The 24,369-nt window shown below is 41.3% G+C and overlaps 1 protein-coding gene across 4 annotated transcripts in view; it reads left to right on the top strand.

Annotated features, from left to right (window-relative positions):
- atp9b (ATPase phospholipid transporting 9B) overlaps positions 1-24,369 on the top strand; it is a gene marked incomplete at its 5' end in the record, with an annotated part of 52,991 nt that overhangs the window by 2,659 nt on the left and 25,963 nt on the right. Inside the window, 12 exons of one of the 4 annotated variants that reach the window (XM_083764194.1) lie at positions 1,111-1,229; positions 1,479-1,652; positions 5,747-5,897; positions 9,937-10,050; positions 10,286-10,394; positions 11,418-11,476; positions 12,020-12,071; positions 14,903-14,997; positions 17,573-17,653; positions 19,124-19,199; positions 21,137-21,213; positions 24,103-24,263. In XM_083764194.1, the coding sequence (XP_083620320.1) occupies positions 1,516-1,652; positions 5,747-5,897; positions 9,937-10,050; positions 10,286-10,394; positions 11,418-11,476; positions 12,020-12,071; positions 14,903-14,997; positions 17,573-17,653; positions 19,124-19,199; positions 21,137-21,213; positions 24,103-24,263 (1,112 nt within the window). The remainder of the gene's footprint in view (positions 1-1,110; positions 1,230-1,478; positions 1,653-5,746; positions 5,898-9,936; positions 10,051-10,285; positions 10,395-11,417; positions 11,477-12,019; positions 12,072-14,902; positions 14,998-17,572; positions 17,654-19,123; positions 19,200-21,136; positions 21,214-24,102; positions 24,264-24,369) is intronic. The other 3 variants (XM_083764195.1, XM_083764193.1, XM_083764196.1) reach the window with 3 other exon arrangements.

The raw sequence follows: 24,369 nt of genomic DNA, 5'->3' as shown, positions 1-24,369 counted from the left end.
CGATTACAAATAAAAGAGAATTGAATTGAGAGCCAGTGAGTCTCCTCTACTTCCTACTTCCTCATTTGCGGGACTCGGTGTGATATTGCGATTATGCTACAGTTACCCTTAAAAAAACATGTCAACTCAATGTCATTGTTGTAACTAAGATATCGATAGAAATTCATAATTTTGTAATGTCATATTTAGCCATACGAGCGCAATATCCATAGCGTCCGTCCCAGCAGCAACAACAATCCCATAGCCTGAAGTGACCTGGCTCAGCCAATAGAATGAGGGGGGGGAGGGGGGTGGAGCTAGATATGCATTTGTTTGGAAACACTCACTCACTTCTGTGTACAAACACTGGAAACTTGTCTATATCACCTTTAAATTAAGTGTTAAAAAGCTCTATATTGTGATGTTTGTTCAGTAACAGGAGTCTCCATGTCTCCCCAGCTTTTTATTAAACAGGATATGCATTTTCAGAAACCGAAACTGAAACTGGGATACCGTTTTTATAAAATTCGGATAGAGAAACAGAACGCAGTCAGGATGCAGATTAAACAAGTGGAATTTAATTGTGTCCATGTCCCCCAGCATCCCTAGTACCCTACTATGTGTATATGCAATATTATGCATACATTAGGACCATAAGTTAGGTCAGGAGAACTTGGAGAGCTTGTAAGCTCTTGTTTGGCCCAATGCAAACCTAGTCCAGACTAGAGTGTGTGAGACCAGAGGAGAAGCTCTCCTCCTTTATAGTGAGTCTGATATCACCCCAGGGAGTCAGTTCAGTTTATTGTGCTGGTGGCCTACAGCACAGTAGCCTATCTGTCACAGTTTAGCTGCCGATGCTTTGGGCGCCTGCAGACTCTTTCTGCACACTGTACTGTATTAAACAACAATTTAGCCACTTAAGCCTGATTTATACTTTGGTTTACGGCAGTGTCACACAGCAATTTTTGTGACAATTATTGCCTAATTAGTAATGAATGACGTGCCCAAAATTGGGACCCCAGGCTGATAGTGGTTAATTTAGTAAGGCTTATTTGTGTTGTATTTATCTTTAGTGAGTTACACTGGGTGTGTGCTTTATCTGTTAAACTACACACCTTTTCTCTTCCTCAGAAGGACTTCATGAATAAGACATTACATGCTCAAGATTGTTTGCCATCTGCCTTTTAAAGGTGGCTCACTGATGTGAATGGAGGATGTAGGCTTCTCTACAGCACTTGCTGACATGTTAAGTGAGCTTCATCTGTACTAACTAAAACCTCACTCTTCCACATGGCATAAACCCGATAAAACTTAGCAGTTAATTTCCCACTGATTCCACCCCACATAAAAAAAAACTTTGTTGTACCCTTTATGCTTTATGTAATTTAGGATTAAATCATCTAACAATGTCACTATTTCTCTTTATTATACATGTTGTATTGTATTTATATTCTGATATATCATGTAACATTGCTATTATGTTTGTTCTTCTCTCACAGATACTCCCTAGAGGATGAGTCCTCCAACTTGGATGAGATGCCCTTGATGATGTCAGAGGAAGCCTTTGAGAGTGAAGAGAGTGACTACCAGACCCTGCCCAGGGCCAGGGTCCACCGGAGACAGAGAGGACTGGGCTGGTTCCTCTTAGGAGGCTGGAAAGTACTCTGTGGCAGGTATGGTGGTACACTTCATTATTCATGTGTTTTTATTAATCATTCATAATGTTGTTGAGACAGCACTTAGGTAGTACGACCATCACAGGACAGGTATTAATAGTATAAATTAACTTCAACATCTCTGCAGCATAGATCTCTCACAAGTCATGCCGACATGGTGATATCACTTTTTATCTTTCACCATTCACCTACATAAAAGATTACTAACGATGATGTATGACTATTGGACCAATTTTTGGGGTATGTGTATGTACCAGAAAATGTTTAAATAATTGAAACTTGATTAGTTTTTCTGCTTTTCCAGTTGCTTATACTGTCATTGGGAAGGATAGTTCTACAACAACGCTACAGTATGAGTCAGGCCCAGTTTGCATCTCTTGTCAGCAACCTACTGTATTGCTTTACACTTCATTCTCTGGACCAGTAAACCACTTACAGCATTTACATTCAAAACCTCAACGCACTTTGAGAGTTCTGTTGTGTATCAGTCCCCGCATGTGTGTATATATAATACATGTGTGTTAGTGTGTGCAACTGTGCATGCGTGGTGTATAGATTGTTAGTAAGTATTGCCAATGATGCTTAGTTTGGATTTCAAACGCACCGGCAGCTGTGCGTGAAGTGCAAAGAGAGGATAAGGGCACGTTGTTTGGTCGAGTTCCTCGACGCGCACCAACAGTCCAAAAAGATTTTTAAGGTCAAACAAAATGGCATGGTTTATCCAGCTAATGATTCATTTGACAGGTTTTGCCCTCTAACAACGACCATTTTGGCTACATGTAAAAGAGGACTATTTGTTAATGCCAGCACAATGAAGTGTAATAACATTTGTAAACAAATGTTTGTGGGGCATTTCATTACCCAAAAAGTACCTTTTGTTTGTGGATGAATTTCATAGAATATTAAGTTTTCAGAGTCGTTTGGTTATCGGTGATGCATCTCCTCCCTCCAAGCCGCATATTGATTTTTTCCCCCACTAATGAACAAATCGGATTTTTCACAGCTGACCAGTTTGATGCTTTCCAGTAATTTTATGTGTGCTTAGCCGAGGATTATAAAACGCAAATAATTCACGTTGAATAAGCCCTGCCTATTCAAATGTCATATTATTTGAATAGCATTCATTTGCGCAAATAATCACTCTTATGAATCTGGAATTCGGGAGCGCAGAGACTGAGAACGCCATGGCCAACACAAACACGTCTTTTAGTGGATTTATGTTGTTTTGCCAACTTGCTTACAGGGTGGAAAAGCCAAAGCGAGCAGCATGACGGCATACATGAAAACCAGGCCAGGCTGGTCCCTTTTGTTCCCCATTGGTGCCAGTTTAATGCCTGTTCATACCGAGCAGCTCTGAATTGACCCCTACACTACTCCTAGAATGTTTGGTTTTGTCAGATAGGATAAAACCCTCTACTTGCCCTTTTCCAGCTTGATAGAATCTCAAATGCTCTTTCTGGAGTTTTCAGTGAAGTGGAGATACGAATGTATTCACAAACCCCTCAATTGTCTTATTAGAACTTTCACATAATATTATTGGAGGGGAAAGGCAATGTTTGCATGTCTCTTGTCTGGGTCCACAGAAGGCAACCTATCTTGTAACTGAGACGATACAAATCTAACCAAAAAACCAAATGTTACATTTGTACACTCTCAGAGTTGACTAAATAAAGGGAGGCTCCGCACACTCAAATCTGTGCATAATCAATTTATTGCTGCAAGCTTTCTGTCCACTGATCTTCAGGCATCAGTTAAATTAAAGATGGAGTGCCGTGATTTTTTTCCACACTTAAACATGATCATCAGGTGTATTTAGGTGTATATGAGGTATAATTTTTTCAAAAAAGTGTACAGTATTTGTTAAAATGATGGTTTTATGTGGACACACCCACCAGTTCATTAGGTATGCGTGAGTTTAACCATAGCACCACCCACCTAATCCAGTCCCTCCGCCTCCTCCTTTAAGACCACCCACTTGTCCTAGTCCCTCCCCCTCCTTATAAAAGGACAGCCCATGGCTCTGCCCTTTTGTTTACAAAATGGCAAATTGGTGTCTGTAATGTAACAAAAACTCATGTTTTTGTGAATGTTAGAAGTGAACACTTCCAATATTTCTGAGATATCGTATAGGCACCATTATGCACTTATACTGCCACCATCCATGTATAGGCATATAATCCATGCATCCATACCATATCAGATCTGTTTTTTCTGATTTTTTTATAATCATTTATTTATTTCCTCCAATTATATTGACCCTATTGTCGCAATCAGCTCAGCTCATCATCCAATTCGATCATAGTTTAACAGCAGAAACAATTAGTTTGATAGATCATTTAGCCTACAATTTATTGTAGGCTATTGATTTCCTCCAGCTAAGCACCCTGGCATTAAAACTGTCCTTTATCTGACTGCGTTGAGTTTCAGCAAAAGTCGCCAGGTTTAAAGAAACAAGCGGCCAGGTCCACAAAAATAAGTCACAGAAATTGCCGTGAATATTTATGAAAACGTTTCAACAACACCAATCCTTTTAACAACATATTAATCTGAGGGTCCTTCACATGAATCATTGGTCAAGTCAACCACATCTCCCCTGAAAGTTACTTATATGAAAACAAGCCCAAGTCGCTTGTAATAGCCAGACATGGCAACATGACATCCAGCGCGACACAACATACTTCTAATTCTTGACTTTACAGCCTCGTATAAGTATTAGGACCTACATACATAGGCTATTGACTACAACAGCCAACAAGAATGCACACTGTGACACTACACTCTGTATCAAAGCCCGACCACTGTGATTATAAAAGAAACAACCTACTCCTTGAGAACAACAAGAGCAACTATACAGCAGAGCAGGTAGGCTATAAGACTGGTTTGTTGTGGTTTCCTTCCTGAGGACCCGACGTGAACATTTACTTGCTTCCAATCTAACGAAAAACAGTCTGCTCTGCTGTGAACTGGTAATGTGTGAAATGACTGTTTGAAAATCTGCCACACAGTTAGACACACACAGAGCAGCAAAAGCAAACTGGCTGCGCTGTTCAGTTCACACGTGTGTATGTGGCAGGCAGCTCCGCCCACAGAGGTTGTCGTATTTAAAAAATATGTATAGAGGGGGAGGTGCGTGTGTGCGTGCAATATTTTTACGTCACACTATCCGTGTTTACTTCATTGGCCCGTTTGACCGTCAAGGGTTCAGCCTCCAGGAAGAAACCCTAAATACAAAGTTATTACACCATTGGACATAAAAACGACTCCAGGGTGTCTAATGAAGTACTGTCACCCCATAGACACATGAAAAGCTGGAAAAATACAAAAATTGTGGCACTCCATCTTTAAGATTTTTACTGTGCATTGCATATCATGAATGTATATACTCCATGCAGAAACACTGTGTGGGTCTTTTAGTTGAGCTGACCTCATGTCTGAATGTGACTTCTCACGTTAATGACAATTGCATGGGAATGCCACTCCTGGAGTGCTACTACCATTTCAGCTTGTTTAAAGTGCTAGAAGAGCCTCTTTTATAAAATGGTGTCAAAAGAAACCTAGCAGATCTAATTAACTCTGACAAGGCCCTGGAATTAATTAGCTATGTAGGATGGAGCTGAGAGATTTTCTTTTCTATTCTTATGTGACACTATGCATTTGACTGACATTCTCATTCAGAACAACTTGCATGGAAATGGCTATAGGCTTGATCAAAGCTTTGACTTCTCAGTTACAGGTTGATCTGGCGAACCACTGGGTCAACCTGCTGCCAGTATTATGAGAGAGATCTCATCTTCACCCTGTGTGTATACTATGTACTGTAGGTACAGGGTACACTTTGAGTATCTTCATTTATGTTCTACTATATTCTCTCTCAAAGGCCACTTTCTATCTAGTGGCCAATGTGATTGATACAGTCAATCCCAGTGGCCACAATCAAAATGTTTACCACCAATAGGATTGTACCGTAGAATAGAGCCGGACCTCGAAATAATGTCTGGTCTGTCAAAGTAGTTGATCAGGTAGGCTGACTAACCAGACTAATCTTAACTCTGGACAAATACAAACATATCATATCTGTTCCTCCCACTTAGTTGCTGTGATTGCTTGCTCCGTACTTGTCGGAGAAAGAAGGAACTGAAGGCCCGGACAGTATGGCTTGGCTGCCCGGAGAAGTGTGATGAGAAGTACCCCAGGAATGCCATCAAAAACCAGAAGTACAACATCTTCACCTTTGTGCCTGGGGTGAGCTTGCTTTCAGAAAATGGCCTTCCTGGACCTCCTGCATTATACATATAATACTATATGTTGTCACATTTGCTTTTTTCCATGTGGTTGTTGCTGGGTTCACTGTATACTTAGTGCTGAGTATGTAATTACAAGGGCAGGAAACAAATATTTTCGTCTTCTCCACACAGTTGATGATGGATTCCAAAAGACACAAACTGCTTTTGACTATTGTTTTCACGCCAAAGTAATGTTTGGAATGGAAATATACTTCAATATGATTGTTGGTTAACTTTCAAAGTGGCTGGTAAAGTTGACAAACATTACTAGCCTTTTGTAAAACTAAAAATATAACTGCATTTGACTGTACAGTTTTCAAAAAAATTCACTGCCTAGTACAGGGGTTCTCAACGTTTTTGGCTGGGGACCCCCGGAATTGCTTTGGCCATGTCTCGCGACCCCCGCCCCCCTCCCACCCCCAATACAAACTGACTGTAAAAATAACCTTAATAATAGAGAAGATATATCATAAACTAATACTGAAACCAGATATAATCATTAAGGAAAGTTCATGCATGTACTCTACAGGTATCCATGTATGTGTACTATGCAAACACATTTCCATTTTCCAGCCATTCAGTGGGGAAAAAAACAAAAAAACAATTTGGGGATAATTTGGCTATTCCCCCTAGGGGTCGCGAGTCGCGACCGACGGGTTGAGAACCCCTGGCATAGTACATACAATACAGTACTGGGCTTCCCTGCCAGTTTCCTTACAAGTTGATGGAACATTGCAATTGTACAGATAGCCATGGTGGAGCACACATTAGAGAGTGATCCCATCCCATGTGTTAATTGTACCTCTCAATTACCAAGGTGAGGGTTCACTCCTGTAGGGATCACTTGAGATCCATCACAGTTCCTTATTAAAAACCAAATGGCTCCATGATTAAGAAGCCGTTCATTTGGCCAAGCTATAAAATGTCAACTGTCTCTCAGACACATAGATATTCTCATCGATAGCGTACCAAACACCTCTGTTTTTCTCCTTCCACCTTGAATTATTAAATACTCACAGATTGAGTTTAGCTGTGTGCATTTTTCCCTAAAGGTCAGAGGGTTCATTAACTATAGAGCATTGCCCATCGATCCCATTGTCTCTGATAATCTGTGACTTAGACGCTAGACTCTCATTATTGCGATCATTATTCAAAATCTGAGCAGAGACGAATAGCCTGTTGCTTTCTGCTAAAGGTCTCTCTGAAGTAAAAGCACGAGCATAGAAACCCAACAACAAATCTCTATAGATCGCTTCCTCTATCACTGCTTGATAGAGAGGATGTGTGGCTCCCGGTCGCTGCCCGCACAGAATACAAAACTCTGATGCTGGCATTCAAAGCAACCAAAGGTATGGCTCCCCCATATCTTGCAAGTATGATCGAACCCTACAAACCCTCCCGTGCACTCAGATCAGCCAACGCAGGGAAGCTGGAAGTACCCTCACTAAAAACGCCGGGACAACGCTCCACACGTCCCAAACTCTTCTCCCTTCTGGCTCCAAAACTGTGGAATGCACTTCCCATTGCAGTCAGAACTGCAGCATCACTCCCAATCTTCCGCCGTAGTCTGAAAACCCACCTTTTCAGACTCCATCATGGCCCATAGCACTTACCCCACCCCCTTAGATAGCATTTCTGTAGACTTAGATAGCATTTGATACAGACTTATAGCATGTTATGTAGACCGCACTATAATTGCATTGTATGTAGTCATAGCACGTCATAGTACATAGTACATGTATAGCATAGTAGTATAGATGTATAGTTTATATGTATAGTTTCATTATATAGATATTCCATTGTATAGTTTCATTATATAGATATTCCACTGTTACTTTCTTAGCTTACGCATGTTTCATGATAAATGTTTTTATGTGATGTATTCCCATGCTTTTTTGTTCTTGCTTAATGTAAATCGCTCTGGATTAAGAGCGTCTGCTAAATGCCTAAATTGTAAATTGTAAATTGTAGTGAAGGGCTTACATCTCACAAGAAGACACTAGTAAATTCTACTTTGTAGTCACATTGCACAATTCAAATCTGTCTTTGCAAGCTTTCTACTTTGGCAGTTACATGAGTTAAAATAGGGAAAGAGAGAATAGAGAATAAAGGAACATAGGACAAATCAAATAAGGCACAGTCAAATCAAATTTACGAAGTCCAAAGTCCAATAATTAAATGGCAGAGGTTGGACTAAATTGCTTTATTTTGTTTCTCAACTGATTCTGACAGGGCATTAGGTCTACTAGTCAGGATAAAAAATCTACCCTAATCTGCTCACTGCAAATACCCTAAATCTGCCTTAATCCAAGATGCCACCATTGTTTACCATTGCCATAGCGGTCATCACAAATGTGATGAGGTCGGCACATTTTGGGGACATTTGGGTAAATGGCTATGGCCAAATTTAGTCCAAGGAGTGTTTTTCATGCAAACCTAATGCTTGGAATGGATTCAGAATCATGAAAACCCCCTAGTTTGACACGTCACATGCTACTTAAAGGTATATTCAGTGATTTCACTTAATTCAAATATCACTTTTTCCCCTTTTTTTGATAATCCTCCCTACTATAGAGTGTGCTGACAATATAAGGAGTTCCTCCCTGTCCCCAGTGAGCCCCTGGGGTAAAAAAAAAATCCTAGTTTCGGTTTTGCTGGCGGGCGAGAAAGCCTTCATCCAATCAGGATGAGAGAGGCCTTGGTGCACATGCTGTTGGCCTGTTGCACTTTCCCCCACTGTAGAGCGTGTGCTTGTTACCGGGGCGGACCAGGGGGGTTTGCAAATCACCCAAATCACTGAATGCTCCTTTAAAGCATAATGAAATTTAGAAAATATTGCCTTATAATAGGTTGTCAATGGTGGCATCTTGGATTAAGGCAAATTTAGGGTATTTGCAGTGAGCAGATTAGGGTACATTGTTTATCCTGGCTAGTAGACAGAATCAGTTGAGAAACAAAATAAAGCCAACCTAAGGGGAATTTCTTTCTTTAATTACTGGACGTAATGGATAATAAATATTACAGGTGCTCCGATCAGGTTTTTTGGGACCGATCACCTTGTTTTTCTCACGATCGGCCGATATCGATCTTGTGCGTAAGGGGAACATTTTTATATTTCCAAAATTATGTCAAAACCCATGTCAAAACTGTTCCCATGTGTGTGGGGAGGAAGGGGAGAATGTTTAGGCCTGTCACAAAGATGCAAAACGATATTATACTTTATATCTGATTGACCTTTACACCACTTATAAAAGATTGGGTAAATCGCAGATCACCGATCAAGTCATTTGGAGTGAATATTGGCCGATCTAAAGCACCTCTAATAAATATAAATGCATTGTTAACCTCTTATTAGCCCTATTCAAAACACGTTACACCACTGCTACCTTTTGAACATTTCTGAAACAATGTCAATTGATACATGGCACATTTCAAAGAACTTTAACATGCCCAAAATAGGGACACAAGGTTCATGCTCTTATCCAGCGTGACTTTCAATGAAAGACGTGCTTACTGGTATCTTTCACCACAATACTTTGTCAGTAAGCCTAGGTACTACGAACCAGACCTGTAATCTTTCAATTATGAGGCAGTCTGGCTAGTCTCTAGGTATGTATTTAAAACTCTGCTGCTGTTTAGTTCATTAATGCAGTCACATGTCTTATTTTATTTTTCAGAGTAAGTCTGTAATGCTCAGGAAACAGCTGGCCTTCATTGGACACTGTAACAGGTTTCTGTGCCAAGTGAAATCTGTACCCCTCGAACGTCATTAGAAAGATAGACACCCTCATAAAAGCACTCGGGTTTCCATTAGGTTAATGTAAAGGTAACAGCATTAAGATGTATCTTTTTCCACCTGGTGTCATGTAACCCATCCTTATGACTGCTCGCTATCGTTCTGGCCGTCTTCCTCAGCGGATGTCGTAGTCGTCTTCGTCTCACCTTCCTGACATTCACTCACCGTGCAGAATCATTGTCTCTTCTTTTACCCCTCTCAGGTTCTCTACCAGCAGTTCAAGTTCTTCCTCAACCTCTACTTTCTTGTGGTGGCCTGCTCCCAGTTCGTGCCATCTCTGAAAATCGGCTATCTGTACACATATTGGGCACCTCTGGTAAATGCTCTTAACTTCTTAAGGTTAATAATAACCTTCAAGTGTCCCTGTTGGCAGACCCTATCATCATGTGATCATAACACCATCTGTCTGTGTGACTGTCTCTAATAGTCTGTCTAATTGTCTGTCTGTTGTCTCTCTGCCTCTGTCTATCAACCATATACTTTATACTGAAATGTTTAAAACAACAAAACAAGTGTAAACTAATTTGTGTTCCATATTCTGTGTCGCCCAGGGCTTTGTGTTAGCTGTAACGATGGTGCGAGAGGCTGTGGACGAGGTGCGCCGTTACCAGCGCGACAAAGAGATGAACTCTCAGCTATACGGCAAGCTCACAGTGCGAGGTTAGGATAGGAAGAACAAAAACACTCTTATCGGCGCTCTCCCTTATGACTGTAACCCCTTGCTGACATTACGGTAACGGATATTCAAGTGTACAGTCAAGCTTTTCCCCATGCAATTAAGGGACGACACTCAAATGGATCTACACTTGTAACAAAAGTCATTCCTCTTGCTGTAATTGCATTGATTTGGTTTCCCCGTCTCCAATTTCTCAAGACTGTATGATCTAAGATCCATCCCTCTGTTGAATGTGTGGCCAATTCCCAAGCGTAATATCTGTAACAGTGGCGGCGAGGGATGTAACTTTCACACTACGTGTGTCTGCATGATGTGCCTGTGCATGCGTGCATACTGTATACAGTATTTGTGTGAACGCACACAATAGAAGAAGGCACATACAGAGGTAGCTGTTATAGAACTCTGCATTCATGCATGCATTAACCCTACTTTAATCCTGAAGACAATTCTTGGCTATATTGTAGAGAGGATTATATTTTAAAATAAAAGTATTATCTCACTTTTATATCACTCAACCTAGACAAGCAAAACATTCCATTTTCTCTATAGAGTGAAATCACAGCATTCGTTCAAGCATGCTCTACAGCCATAACCATTTTACAGCGGTTATGTCCTTAGAGCATATTGAGTCGATATATAATTGAGAGTGACCCTATGTTCCATTGTTTTAGTCCACGCCTGACAGTGGGGATCAAAACAGAAGGGTATTACATTTGCATGGGCGAGGTACTGTAACTGATCTCTCTGAAACTGGAGGGAGAAAGAGAAGAACGATATAAAAACAAGGTTGTGGTTTTAAGAGTCAGCGTCATTTTCAAGGACCAGGGATCAATAGCTGCGTTTCATTTCACCACCGTTTAAACATTCAGAGCACATCTTATGAGGTAGTCAATCTGCTTGGAATGTGTCTTCTATGGGAATTTAAGATTATTGCCCTTTTGTTTCAGTGCTCTCCCACATTAGTCTGTTATTTGTGAGGAATAATGCTCTCTTGCTTTCCTCCCCAGGTAAAATTCAAGTTAAGAGCTCTGATATACAAGTTGGAGACCTCATCATTGTCGAGAAGGTGGGGCTTCATGTTCATGTTTTAATTTTGGCCACTGGTCAACAAGGCTCAAGCCAAAGTTCTTTCCTAGACTACGGTAGTTGAAGTACTACTGTTTTGGTACTTTATCTGCCTGGACTGTAGAGGTAAAAAAAAAAGAAAAAAAGGACAAAACTTGTATATTGCTTTTCACATTCAAAGTCATAAGGTTGTTATTTCATAGGAAAAATACAATATTCAATATATAACATGCAACATGTTGACCAAGCATTTGGTTACAGTGTGAGAATATGCTTGATTCTCAGCTGTTAGGCTGGTGATCTTTAACTTCAACTCAGACGATGTGAAATTTCGTCACCGGTGGCAGTGGGACAAGTTAAATTTCCATCACTGTGTCTTTCAAAGAGGCTTGAGATAACTGACTCTCTGGACAAGGTGGTGACCTTGTTCAATTATTCAGGATGATTCTAAGGGTTGTTGCTACTGTGCTCAATAGCATTGTGTCATCTGTGAAATTGGTACACCATGTAAATTATTGTGTTTTTTGTTTTGTTTTTTGTGCAGAATCAGAGGATTCCTGTCGACATGATTTTCCTGAGAACGTCTGAGAAAAATGGTGAGTAGGCAATGGAAGAAAGAAATCATATTAGAGGATCATAGAATTAGGGACAGAGTTTTGCACCCGATGATACTACCAATGTTTAGACAGATATTTTAAAATAAAAATAAATAAAAAGTGGCCAATCTTGAAATCCATTTGAAAAACGTATTTAAAACTAGATTTGATTAAAGTTTGTATTTGAGAGCATTTAATGGATAAAAGATTTAATGGATAAAAGAAGATAAAAAAGAACAAGCATCTATACTTGCATGACACTAGTGCTGTCAGTGTACATTGTGTTGAGAATTGTTACATTATAGATCAGCTATTTTTTTATTGTTTTTAAAAGGTTAAACACAAAAGTCAAATCATGTCTCAATTTGAGTATATCCAAAATAGGGATGTTTTTATTTTGAATGAATGCATAGTATGAAGACTAGAAACCACCTGAACAGATTCTTGCAGTGACTAATGATGTGAATTCCATGTAGTCAATGAAACTCGTTAGATTGACACACCTTTTTCTAAGGGGCACGAGGTAACTGTTCATCCATCTCTGATCTGTCAATATGCATGACAGACTGCTGATGATGTTTTCATGAGTTGAACACACACACACACACACACACACACACACACACACACACACACATACACTATTTATTACCAGTAAGATGCCCTGGCCCTGAAGGGCGAGGTCACGTGCACGCATCCGCCTGGGTGACGGCAGACTGCTGGGTGAGCGCTGGCGCTTTGGCATGGGGTGTCAGATCAACATATGGAATGAATTCTGTACTGGCCATATATGGAGTGCGCCTTGAGTGTGCAGGGTTTGATGAGGTCTGATCAACATATGGAATGTCAGAACATGTCAGCTCCATATATGGAGATCTAAGGGCTGCAATAGGGGCAGTGTCTTGAGTGTACAGGGTTTGATGAGGGCCCAGGTAGGGCCGGGCCTGTTGAGAACTCCAGTTTTCGCCGGTTTGATGAGGTCTGATCAACATATGGAATGTCAGAACATGTCAGCTCCATATATGGAGATCTAAGGGTGGCAACAGGGGCAGTGTCTTGAGTGTACAGGGTTTGATGAGGGCCCAGGTAGGGCCGGGCCTTAATTTTCGGGCCTGTTGAGAACTCCAGTTTTCGCCGGCTGTCTGTCGCAGCTGCACTAATGGCTATGGGCCTGGCCCGTCTAGAGTTTGAATGTACAGGTATCAGTCAAAAGAGAGACGTCGAAGAGGAAGGATGGATGGGGAAGGATCAACATATGGAATGTTAGGTCAGCTCCATATATGGAGATCTCAGGGTTTCTGGTTTGAGGTCAGATGCTTGAGGTCAGTTGCTGGCCGGCTCCATATATGCAGATCTAGGTTATCCATGTATCCAGGGTTTGATGAGGTCAGTGTCTTCAATATGGCCATATATGGAGCATCGACCATATATGGAGAAGGCCATATATAGAGCGTCGACCATTATGGTGGTGTGACATGTCATGAGGCGTGATGCCACGAGGCGTGATGGGCTGACAACCATATATGGAGGCGTGACCTGACTGACGGATGGACGGATTTTACAGGTTTTCATAGTAGTAATTTGCGACCTACCGCTGCAACAACTTTTTCAGTTGAAAATACATTTTTATCAGTATTATCATGAACCTGTTCGATCAATCCTTGTCTTCCTCTCTGTCACACACGCACACTCATACACACACGCACATGCACGCACACACAAACCCAGGAGACACACATCTCAGCGAGGAGGAGAGGACCTGGCAGCGGAAGGAAACCATGAATCATCCTCCTTGTGATAATGTTTTCCATCATACTTAACTCTCTGGGGACCATTTATAACTGCCCTTTGACCTCTCTCTGTCAAATAGTCACTCTCATCCATCAGTTTCATATGGAATATTACCTCCGATCAATACGGGTCATGATTGCTGAGCATTTATTGGGCTCTTGTGTGCACCTCAGGTGGCCCTCACAGCCACAGGCTCTATGTACTGTTATATGACCCTATGTCAATTAACTACAGTAACATTTCCATATTTGTATCTGGTACATGTGTTTTAATGTGTAGCGTATGATTATATGTCATACTTGAGCAACTCAATTGGTGTATGATTGCATGTTGCAATTCTTACTTTTATAACTGATAATCATATAATACTGACATACGGTACAAGGAATATTGAAACACTAAATTTAATTTAGAATGATCTGCAAATGGTATTGTATACCGCCTTTATCCATCCTTTGTTGTCTCCACCAGGCCGAAGGCATGGGGAGAGAGTATGTTTTGCACTCCGTCCGTGTGTGTGTGTGTGAGTCCGTCCGTGTGTGCATCCGTCCGTCTGTTACCAGCTAATCTTCGGCACCGTTAACCTGGTCAATGCCAAATTTTGCACACACACTCCCTGGATGCCAACAATGAACCTCTGCCAGAATGGCCTGTTATAGCGCCACCAGGAGGCCGAATTTGGTAAAACACATTTTTGGATATTACTCCTCCAGATTCTGTCCAAAAATCCTTCCAAGTTTGCAGGATTGGCCCGTTTTGAACAAAAAGCCTCAAATCATGAATGCAGTGTGCAATTTACGTGAAATCTAACACAGACATTCCTACTAGGCTGAGGAATATATCCCACCCTTTTCACATAGGCTTGTTATAGCGCCACCAACAGGTGGATCTTTGCAAAACACATTTTTGGAATAGAATCATTCAATTGCCATCCAAGGTGTAAGAAGGCCATTTCTCCTTTTCACATTGGCCTATTGTAGCGCTACCAGGAGGCCACAACCTGACCAGTTTTGGTCTGTTTTTTTGTGCTTTTCTTCCAGGATCGTGTTTCATCAGAACAGATCAGCTGGATGGTGAAACGGACTGGAAACTGAAAGTTGCTGTTTGCTGTACGCAACGCCTTCCAGCACTAGGGGTAGGAATACAGTAATAATAGCTGAAGGAGGGTTATTCTACCTATAACATATTGTGTGTGTGTGTCTCCAATGTACTCTATTCATCTATGCTACTACCATGGTTTTCAAAGGTGTTATACAGGTACCCTGACAACTACTACAATGGTTATTGCATAACCAGGCGGGGCATGCAATCCCCAACTTGCATCATTATTAAGTACTGATGCAGTTGGAATGAGGCCCAGCTAAGTCAAGCTATTATACGATTACATAATGTGATTACACAATACATCATATAATGTAAATGTATACAAGTTTGAGGCAAAAAATAGGTTGCTTTAGAGAGTTCAAAACTTACGCAAGAAGAAACTTGAAAGATCTTGCTCAGTAGATTGATCTAACCGTGGCCTCGATTAGGACCTTGTTTGAACCCAAAAGCTAATCGTCTATTTTTGGCAGCCTCCTGGTCATTCACAGGTTAAATAAAAATATGTGCATATTTATAATATTTGATTTTCTTCAAACTTGGTGAGAATTATCTGTAGGCTGTCCCGAAAAGATGTTTTTGGGGTCAGAAATCTCAAAGATCAAAGTCACAATTAAGGTCAAGGTCAAAAACAGGACTAAGTTTGAAGACAATCAAATTAGGCCTATTTTGCTGACAGACAGACTCGGGTAGGTATTCGGTAAGGATAGCCATGCTTTATGGGAACTAGCAATAGGATTTCTATGTCTGGCATCAGTCAGAATTTTCTATGTAATTACTCTTAACTGTAATGCACAGTTACAAATACTGAAATTACTCAAAAACCACAATGAAGTGAATGAATGATAATACAAATTTATTTGTAAAAAAAGTGCTACATTGCATAAAAGTCAAGAAATTCAGATGAATGGTCAGAGACCATCCCCAACTATATACACAGCTAAGAGGTTCTCTCAGGTGGTTAGGGAGGGAATTCCACAGCCGAGGAGCAGCTGATCATGTTAAAGGCGCGATCCTCCATGGTGAGGAGCTTCGTCACGGCAAGTTGATAGCAAGTTGATGTTGCTTTATCTCTAAAGCATCAGTCATCAGAGTGCAGTCAGCTCTGAGCTGTAATGGAAACCCAGTCAGCAGTGACAGACAGCAGGAACAACTTAGACCTTGACCGTAGTTTCCTTTAACTGGAGGAGATACTCAACACTTTAAGATTTAAGATTCTTTTCCGTTCCCACTTAATGTGATCACACAATTAAAGTTTAAGTAAGTCATTTGATGATTGAGGACTAACATCCCTATACAGTTTCTAGTGGCTTAGTGATAGTGATGGATATGTTTCTTTTGGTCTTTAGTCAAAGCCGCCACATACTATGTTGTCATCCTTTCAACCAGGGTTGCTCTGATATCCATAGTGGTATCACATATCAGCCTAATCCCTGGCTTGAATAGGGTGTTGGCATTAGGCATTTCCCCCAAATACGAATGTCTGCTAACAAGACCCACTTATGTCATGTCAGATATCAAAGCAAAGGTTCTGTGTGGTGTTATGTCTTGGCAGTGTGTAATACACTGCACCAGTATCAGCAGTGGAAAAGTCATGATAGTGTCTTCCTGGTAGCAATACTAATCTATACAAGGATATGCGGTCATTGTGATATCCAGGGAAATAATACCATCCATGTTGGATCCATAGAGTTGTTAAGCATATCTTGTAAATTTGAATGGGTTCTATTGAACTTCATAACCTTTCCATACAAAAATCACAGATTTTTGTATGGACATTTTGTATTATTGTTATTTTTTTAAATTAAATTCATGATAACTGCTTGTACTTGTACTTGTGTCCCCTTTTGCTCATTTGCAAAATGAAGACGGGATAATCAATATTGTCACATTACATTAAATTTAAGCCCAAATAGAAGCACTAGTGAAACAGAAATGTCAAATCTCTGTCCATGTCTCTGCACCTAACACGGTTCTGTCATGTCTTTTTATTCTGTCATCAGTAAGGGGTTGGAGCAACCTTATTCTCCATTGGGGGCCCAGTAAAATTATCCCCCCTCCCCCCCCGCTCCAACTCTAAACCACTTTGCCCATGTTCTCACCAGCACTACACTATCTGAGCATGACTGAGGGCCGCCTGGTGCTGCAGAGGCTGCCTGCCTGGCTGAATAATTTAATATTTACAATCAATTTTTGTTGTGCCACTTGGGAGTGAGAGCTGGTGTTAGGTGTTCAATGCTTGACAGCGTTATAACTGCAGTCTGACACATTTTGATAACAGTAGGAATGAGATGATGGTAGAGTGATGTCATATGTCTCTCGTGTTTGTATTGGCTGAAGGAATTGTTTTGATACTGCTCCATTTCCCCTCTAATTCAAACCCATCTCCTTTGGCATGACTACATGGAAAAATATGCATACAGGATTCACCAACAAAAAGTCAAAAACCCTACATTGCCAAATGTTATGAGCTAATAAATCAGGCAAAGGTTTGAATTTACCTCCTGTTGCCAACTCTTGCAATTTGTGGATGCGTATTGTTTACTTCTGCTTTAAATGATCAGTGATCGCTATTGAACACTCATCTCTCATTTCCCATTGTCCCTTAGGACCTCTTCTCCATCAGCGCCTATGTCTATGCTCAGAAGCCCCAGCTGGACATCCACAGCTTCGAGGGAAACTTCACCAGGGTAGAGTGACTGACTGATATGTTCTTCTCCTCACCGGGAAAAGAACAATTCTTAAAACACACTCCTCACCAGGAAAAGAACAATTCTTAAAACACACATCATTTTTTAATTCTTCATCAAATTGATCGAAATTAGAAATTGACATGACTGATGCGTACCACCGCAATGTGTCGACGAACGGCAACAATGAGGGCTGTGTGTGTCCGTCTCTCTTTGTTGGGTTTCCGCTATCTCCTGCAGGCCGGCCTCTTACATCACAGGCAGGTCCCTTCCAGCTCCGTCGCTCCATCCATGCCTTCTCTTTGCTCAGTGAATTTTCTTTTTTCCTTTTTTTTTATTAATAGCAGATTAGCGTGGCCCCCACGGAGAGGAGAGCCCCAGTACAAAGACGGGCTTTGTGGCTGGTCTTCACTCTTGGCCACACACCAGGCTTAGTGAGCGAGCACTTCCTCCTTCTCATTCATCCTCCGCGGCCTTCTTTTTGCATAACGTGTGCTTTTAGTCCGAGCAGGACGGGGGTTGGGGTGTGGATGAGACCGGGGGGGGCTAGGTTCCCACAGACCCGCAGCAAATGAACATACCTTATTTATGAGGATTTTAGTTTTCCGTGTTCTTTTTTGTCTCTTATGTCTTTCTTTTTCTCTCGCCGTCTCTTTCGTCTTCCTTCCTTGAGAGTGATCTTGCCAGTTGTGCGTCTTTGCTCCCTGACTGCCTCCCTCCCGCTCTGCATTCAGCATTTATGAGAGGCGAGCCTTGGTACAATGCCAATGTCGGGGCGGTCAAGCATTCTGCAAACCTGCCATTTATTCTTCATGCTCCTCTTCCCATGTTTTAGTGGGATTGACAGGATGTGGGTGCTTAGGTATCATAATTATCATATCAGGCTGGCAATTTGAGACGAAACTGGAACCCGTAACTCTGCAGTCTTGACTCAAGCCATTTTCAGCATTTGTCTTTATTTAAGAGGGGAAGGGAGCTGGGTTGGTTAAGTGCGTGTGTAGTGGGGGGTGAAACAAGATGCTCTCCAGGGGTTTATTTATCACTGAAATCTCTGCTCACTCTTCTCTATGCTGTTTTTAAAAAGGCAGCCTGTATCTCCACCCAGAATCTGATCTAGTGGGAGTTGTATTGATAAAGGATGTGCGGTACCACATTGCTATGGCAGTATTTGTAGTGTCAGGTGCTTGTTCTGGATATTAATGATACACAAGTAAAGGTTGCAAGTGTTCAAGCTTCATGCTTGCCCCAATCCCATCTAGTCATGATAAATTAAACTTGGTTTGTTATAGACCATAAACAGTTTGCTACGGTATAATACTGTAGTATGTTACAAACATTTGCCAAATAGATGTTGACTTACAGTATATACATAACATACTAGGAATTATGAAGTACATTTGGAATACCTCAAAATAACAGCATAATTGAGAATGAAATAAGAAACTCTTTTTGTGTGGCTATTCTCTGCAGGAAGACAGTGACCCTCATATCCACGAGAGCCTAAGTATTGAGAACACGCTTTGGGCCAGCACAGTTGTTGCATCTGGTAAGTACAGTAAATGCAAAGTAAATTGGCTAACATTCATTTTAGGTCCATAAATGTGGACCCTGGCACCCAGGAAGCATCATAAAATGTAAAGCAAGGCAGGGCAGGGCAGTTTTGATGCTTGATGTTTTGTGAAAAGCTATTTTAATTGTCTTGTGTTGAAATGTTCTATACAAATAGACTTAAATACTGTAGGTTTGAAAAAATTGATCTACAAATCCACAACACATTGTAATGCGATGTCTTGGTACTTTTGAGATTATCTACTTTCACTTTCTGTAGTACAGTGAAGTGTATACAGTACGGGTTAAGTGGCACTTTATTGTTCCGTCATAAAACTGGTAAGAAATTCACTGCAACTATATTTTAGTCATCCAGCGTACGTTGATAATCCCTAATTTTCCTGTTCCTGTTTGTGGCATGTGTGAATACCGTATGTAGTGTGGACCTGAAAGGTATAGGCAAGCTTTTTTTATTTTTTTTATTTATTTTTTTTTTTGCGGCTTACGCCTTTTATTGATTTTTGAAGGGACAGACAGTAGGCTGACAGGAAACGGGAGAGAGATGGGGGGATGACATGCAGTAAAGGCCGTGTCGGGTCCGGGAGTCGAACCCGCGGCACACTGCGACTGGATTACCAGTCCGGTGCCCAGACCGTTACGCTACGGCCTGGGCCGGTATAGGCAAGCTTCACACCAATCTCATCAACACTGTTCATTTATTGTACTGATGATTAAAATAATTCTGACTAGCGACTGCGACATTCAAGCTGTGTAGATACCCTTTACTGTCCAGTCCCATGACATTAAACCTTGATGGAGGTTGGCCCTGAAACGACTATCCGCACTTTGGAAAAACTCTCCAAAATGTACGGTTGAGGTAATCCTCCTCTTTTAACTACCGCTAAGCGATTCCCCACAGAACGCTTGTGTCAGTTGAGAGTGTGCGACACTCACAGCGATGGCCACACCATTGATTTGCGGTGTCCCACTCCACCCTGGCCTGACCTTGACCAACACACACACACACACACACACACACACACACACACACACACACACACACACACACACACACTACTCTCTTTTTCTTTGGCACACATACACACACACTCAATCGCTCTCTGTGTTACACACAAACTCTGGGTCTGACTTGAACACCTGACATCATCCTTTGGTTGAGAGTGTCATTGTCCTCTACAACTGTCTCCTTGAAGGACACCTGATAATGTTCACAGTGGTGTTCTGTGCCTATTACTCTGAATGGTCTGGATCGCTATTGGATTCATTCTCTTATGAACCGTGTGCGTCCAGCTGTGACAAGAGGCTCAGTTGTTCGCATGTTTAAATGAAAAGGCATCACCATGCTGTGACACAGACCATTTGTCACATGTTTTCATTTTTTTACACCGAGTTGGGAGTCAAAGGGAATGATTCATTACTTAGTAGTTACTTTAAAATTCTTCTCTTCTCTTCTCTTCTCTTCTCTTCTCTTCTCTTCTCTTCTCTTCTCTTCTCTTCTCTTCTCTTCTCTTCTCTTCTCGTTTGGGGATTCCAGGGTCTGTATTTTATTAGTACCCTTACTCCCCCATTAAGCTTGTTTAATATTAATGACTCATTACTCCTTTGTAATAAGGCCACCTTAATGAATTGGCAAATAAAGGTAGTAGCATATTGATCTGGTTTTATGAGCTTCCATGGGATGGGTTGAAGGTCTGGGAGCCTAAACGTATTTAAGTTGTGCCTGACTGTTGGGTTGAGTGGCTATGAAGGAGAGCTGCCTCAGCCTTATTGTGTTTCTTCTCATGCAGTTCATCTTAATTGACTGTGTGTGTGTGTGTGTGTGTGTGTGTGTGAGAGAGAGAAAGAGAGCGAGGTGTGTGTGTGTGGGGTCCAGTTAATGAGCAGCATTACTTTCCTTGTCTCCGTCCTTGGCAGGCACAGTGATAGGGGTGGTGATCTACACAGGCAAAGAGACCAGGAGTGTACTGAACACGTCCTCCGCCAAGAACAAGGTGAAAACCTTTTTGTTTTGCTACCTATAGACAAAGACAGTCACAACCCTCTGTGATTCCATGAGCATTGTTCACAAATACAATGAATGTAAGACTGTTTTTCACATGATTAATTTTCACATGATTAACCAAGGATGTGATAACAAACCACAGGAAAGGGTATGACACAACTTTTAATCACCTCGCAAACTATTGGCATATGTATATGACCAAAATACCTCAAAACCCTGATAACACAGATGCTCTAAATGCAATACTAGTACTGCTGCACTACACAATGTTTCTTTTCCCATAATGGTTTTTACACTTTTTTTTTCAATTAGCTTTTACAGTATAGATTGCATTTACACCATGTTCATAGTTTTGGGTTGATTACATGGTGTTTGCCTAAAAATGCCTTTGAAATGCAACTGAAGCTATGCCTGGTATAAGGCTTACATTTTTTTAAGCATGTTAATTTATCTATTTGTAATTCTTACAGTGTACAAATGTAAGCGTTAAACAAACACTGACTGAAGATTTTTCTATATAGCACGGTAGCCCACTCAAAAGTTTTCTTGCTGCCCCCCCCTCTCTCTCTCTCTCTCCCTCTCTCCCCCTTGTCTCTAATCACTAATCAATCACTTTGGTGAGGTGGTTTTTTAACCTTGACTTTCCAGATAAAGTTGGACCTGTCAATGCAAAAGGTCGCTGGCAGACGCTAATTAACCAAGAGGGAAATTAACTAACCGAGGATTTAAATGACATTTTCAGTCCGAAAGTTAATCCCGCAGAATCCCCATCGAGCGTTTTGTCCCCCAGATTGCAAGGAGATTAATGAAAATGTGCTACTGCGTAAATATAAGATTTTACGTGGAAGATCGTCAGTTCTGATAGATACAGGTCATCTGATAGAGTAGGATAGAGGGAGGTTGTGTTCGAGATCTGGATGGTACTGTTTTGGCAATTTTGTAAGACTATCCCTGCCCATACTATGACATTGATAAAGTTTTGCACGTACCTTGTCTACTGTTCTAAAGCTCTCATGGTTGTGCAGTGACACAGGCGCATGACTGCGGTGCATTACTTTATTTATTTATTTGTTTTGTCTTTACACGACACGAGTGTCTTTTAATAAGAATGCTGATGTGGCCGGTCGAACGGCAGTGGGTTGTGGGTGTGGGGTTCGGGGGCAGCAGCGTTTTGTATAAGCTCCGTGGCTGAGAGGAATTCAATATTTCAAGGAGATGATGTCAGAAGTGCCAATACTGCGACTGGAGATTGTGTGGAGAAAGTCAATACAGTGCGGCTAAAGTCACAAGAATGTTTTGGCCTCATATAATCTGTTGTGACACCGGCCAGGACAATGCCTGCACTTGATCTATCCTATGGAGCGTCAAGAATAGATTCACTCTTTGTCTCAATATTGTTAGACAGACCGCCTTCAAAGTAAAGAGACAGGACAATGTTATTCGGCCAGAAGCTATTCTTAAGCATAGATTGACTGTTTGATGTTTGACTTAGTTGTGATAATTCTGATCTCCTCAGATTTTCGTCACATTCTTACAACACCTTGAATCAATAGTTATTTCACAGATCTTTTTGATTCTCTCTCACAAGGTTTTAACTTTAATATATTCATGGCCCACGGCAGTGATTCTTCATCTGAGTTCACACACATGCGTAAAAATACTAGCGGCACAGAGACATTGACTCATTCCTTTAACTTTTAATGAGTCGTGGGATAAATGGGCTAAAATATGCACTTTTATTCATTGATAGCATCTTTAGGTTGAGGTAATTGAGTCCTTTTTTTCTCCTTGTCTGAATGAATAATGACTTCATCTGATCCTCGGACCTCAGCAAAGAGCCTAGGAAAATTTGGACCGGCCATTGTTCATGCAAAAAGGGGATCGCCCTGTTTTTCAGGCATGGCACTGTTCTCTCTGTCTTAATTTTTCTTCGTTTTAATCCTAGCAAACCCCCTATTTTTCTCAATACCTCAAGCATGAACCATGTAGCGAGGCACCAGACCAGGATGGGGAGAGGTGCCCTCCCAACTCCATCTCTTACTCTCCACCCCTTTCCCCCCTTGCTCTGCTACTGAGTGAGTTTGAACAGCGACTGATAAATCAGTCACTCTCCCAGCTCTCTGGGGAACGTTGGGGGGGCTGGCTGACCGGGGCTGCAGGCAACGGAGGAATTCTCCTTTCTGCTTTTGATACGTGTTCACTCCCCTCCCCTCCTTTTCAGAGACGTTCCTTTTATTTAAGTGGGGGGAGATGTTATGTTTTGGTGTTTTCCTAAGCGTGGTGTGTCAGATGAAAGGCCTCTGTGTTTGGGCCTTCGCTGCAAACACTGCCAAGGAGAGGGGAAGCGCTCCTCTTTTGCCTTGACATTATTTTCCCACATCCTTCATTGGATGGGAGCTGTACTCGAAAACTGAAGAAGAAAACTCTGACCCTGGTGCTTTTTTTAATAGGGTTATCTCAATATGGGAACTTTTCCACATTCAAGCCCTTTTGACCAGCTGTTGGTGTTCAGGGAGTGTGACAGTGATTTAGTTTGTTTTTTTTACCAGGAGAAAGAACCATAATAAACAAATGTCTTTCACGCTTTGCTGCCGAGAAAAACATTTGTACATTTTTGTAGTCTTTGCCTAGCAATGTAAGTTTATTAACTTTGAAGGCAAAGACAACTGTTGTTAAACAGTTGGAATATACAATGAATCAAACATTTTACTCATCATGTGTCCACAGATAATATGTAGTGTGTCTGTTGCCACATGTTACCCCTTCCTGACCTGGGATTGAATCCCTCCCCTTGTTCTTCATCTCAATTTCCCTACGGTTGAGAGTCCCCGAATAAAAGGTAAAAGGTGTCCTGACGTCTGACCTCTCATCCCTTCAGGTTGGCCTACTGGACTTGGAGTTGAACCGACTCACCAAGGCCCTGTTCCTGGCCCAGGTGGTCTTGTCTGTTGTCATGGTAGCAGTGCAGGGATTTGTGGGTCCATGGTTCCGGAACCTATTCCGATTTGTCGTACTGTTCTCCTACATCATTCCTATCAGGTATTATGTTATATATGACCGTTTAAGTTATTCTTTCTTTCTCTATTTTGAAATTCCATTTCAGCTCATTCTTCCACCATCTGTCATTATTTTTAAAGAAATCATG

This window comes from Protomyctophum parallelum (assembly GCF_964188405.1).
Source record: "Protomyctophum parallelum genome assembly, chromosome: 1".
NCBI classification, from domain to species: domain Eukaryota; kingdom Metazoa; phylum Chordata; class Actinopteri; order Myctophiformes; family Myctophidae; genus Protomyctophum; species Protomyctophum parallelum.
This window is presented reverse-complemented; position numbering and strand designations above follow the sequence as displayed.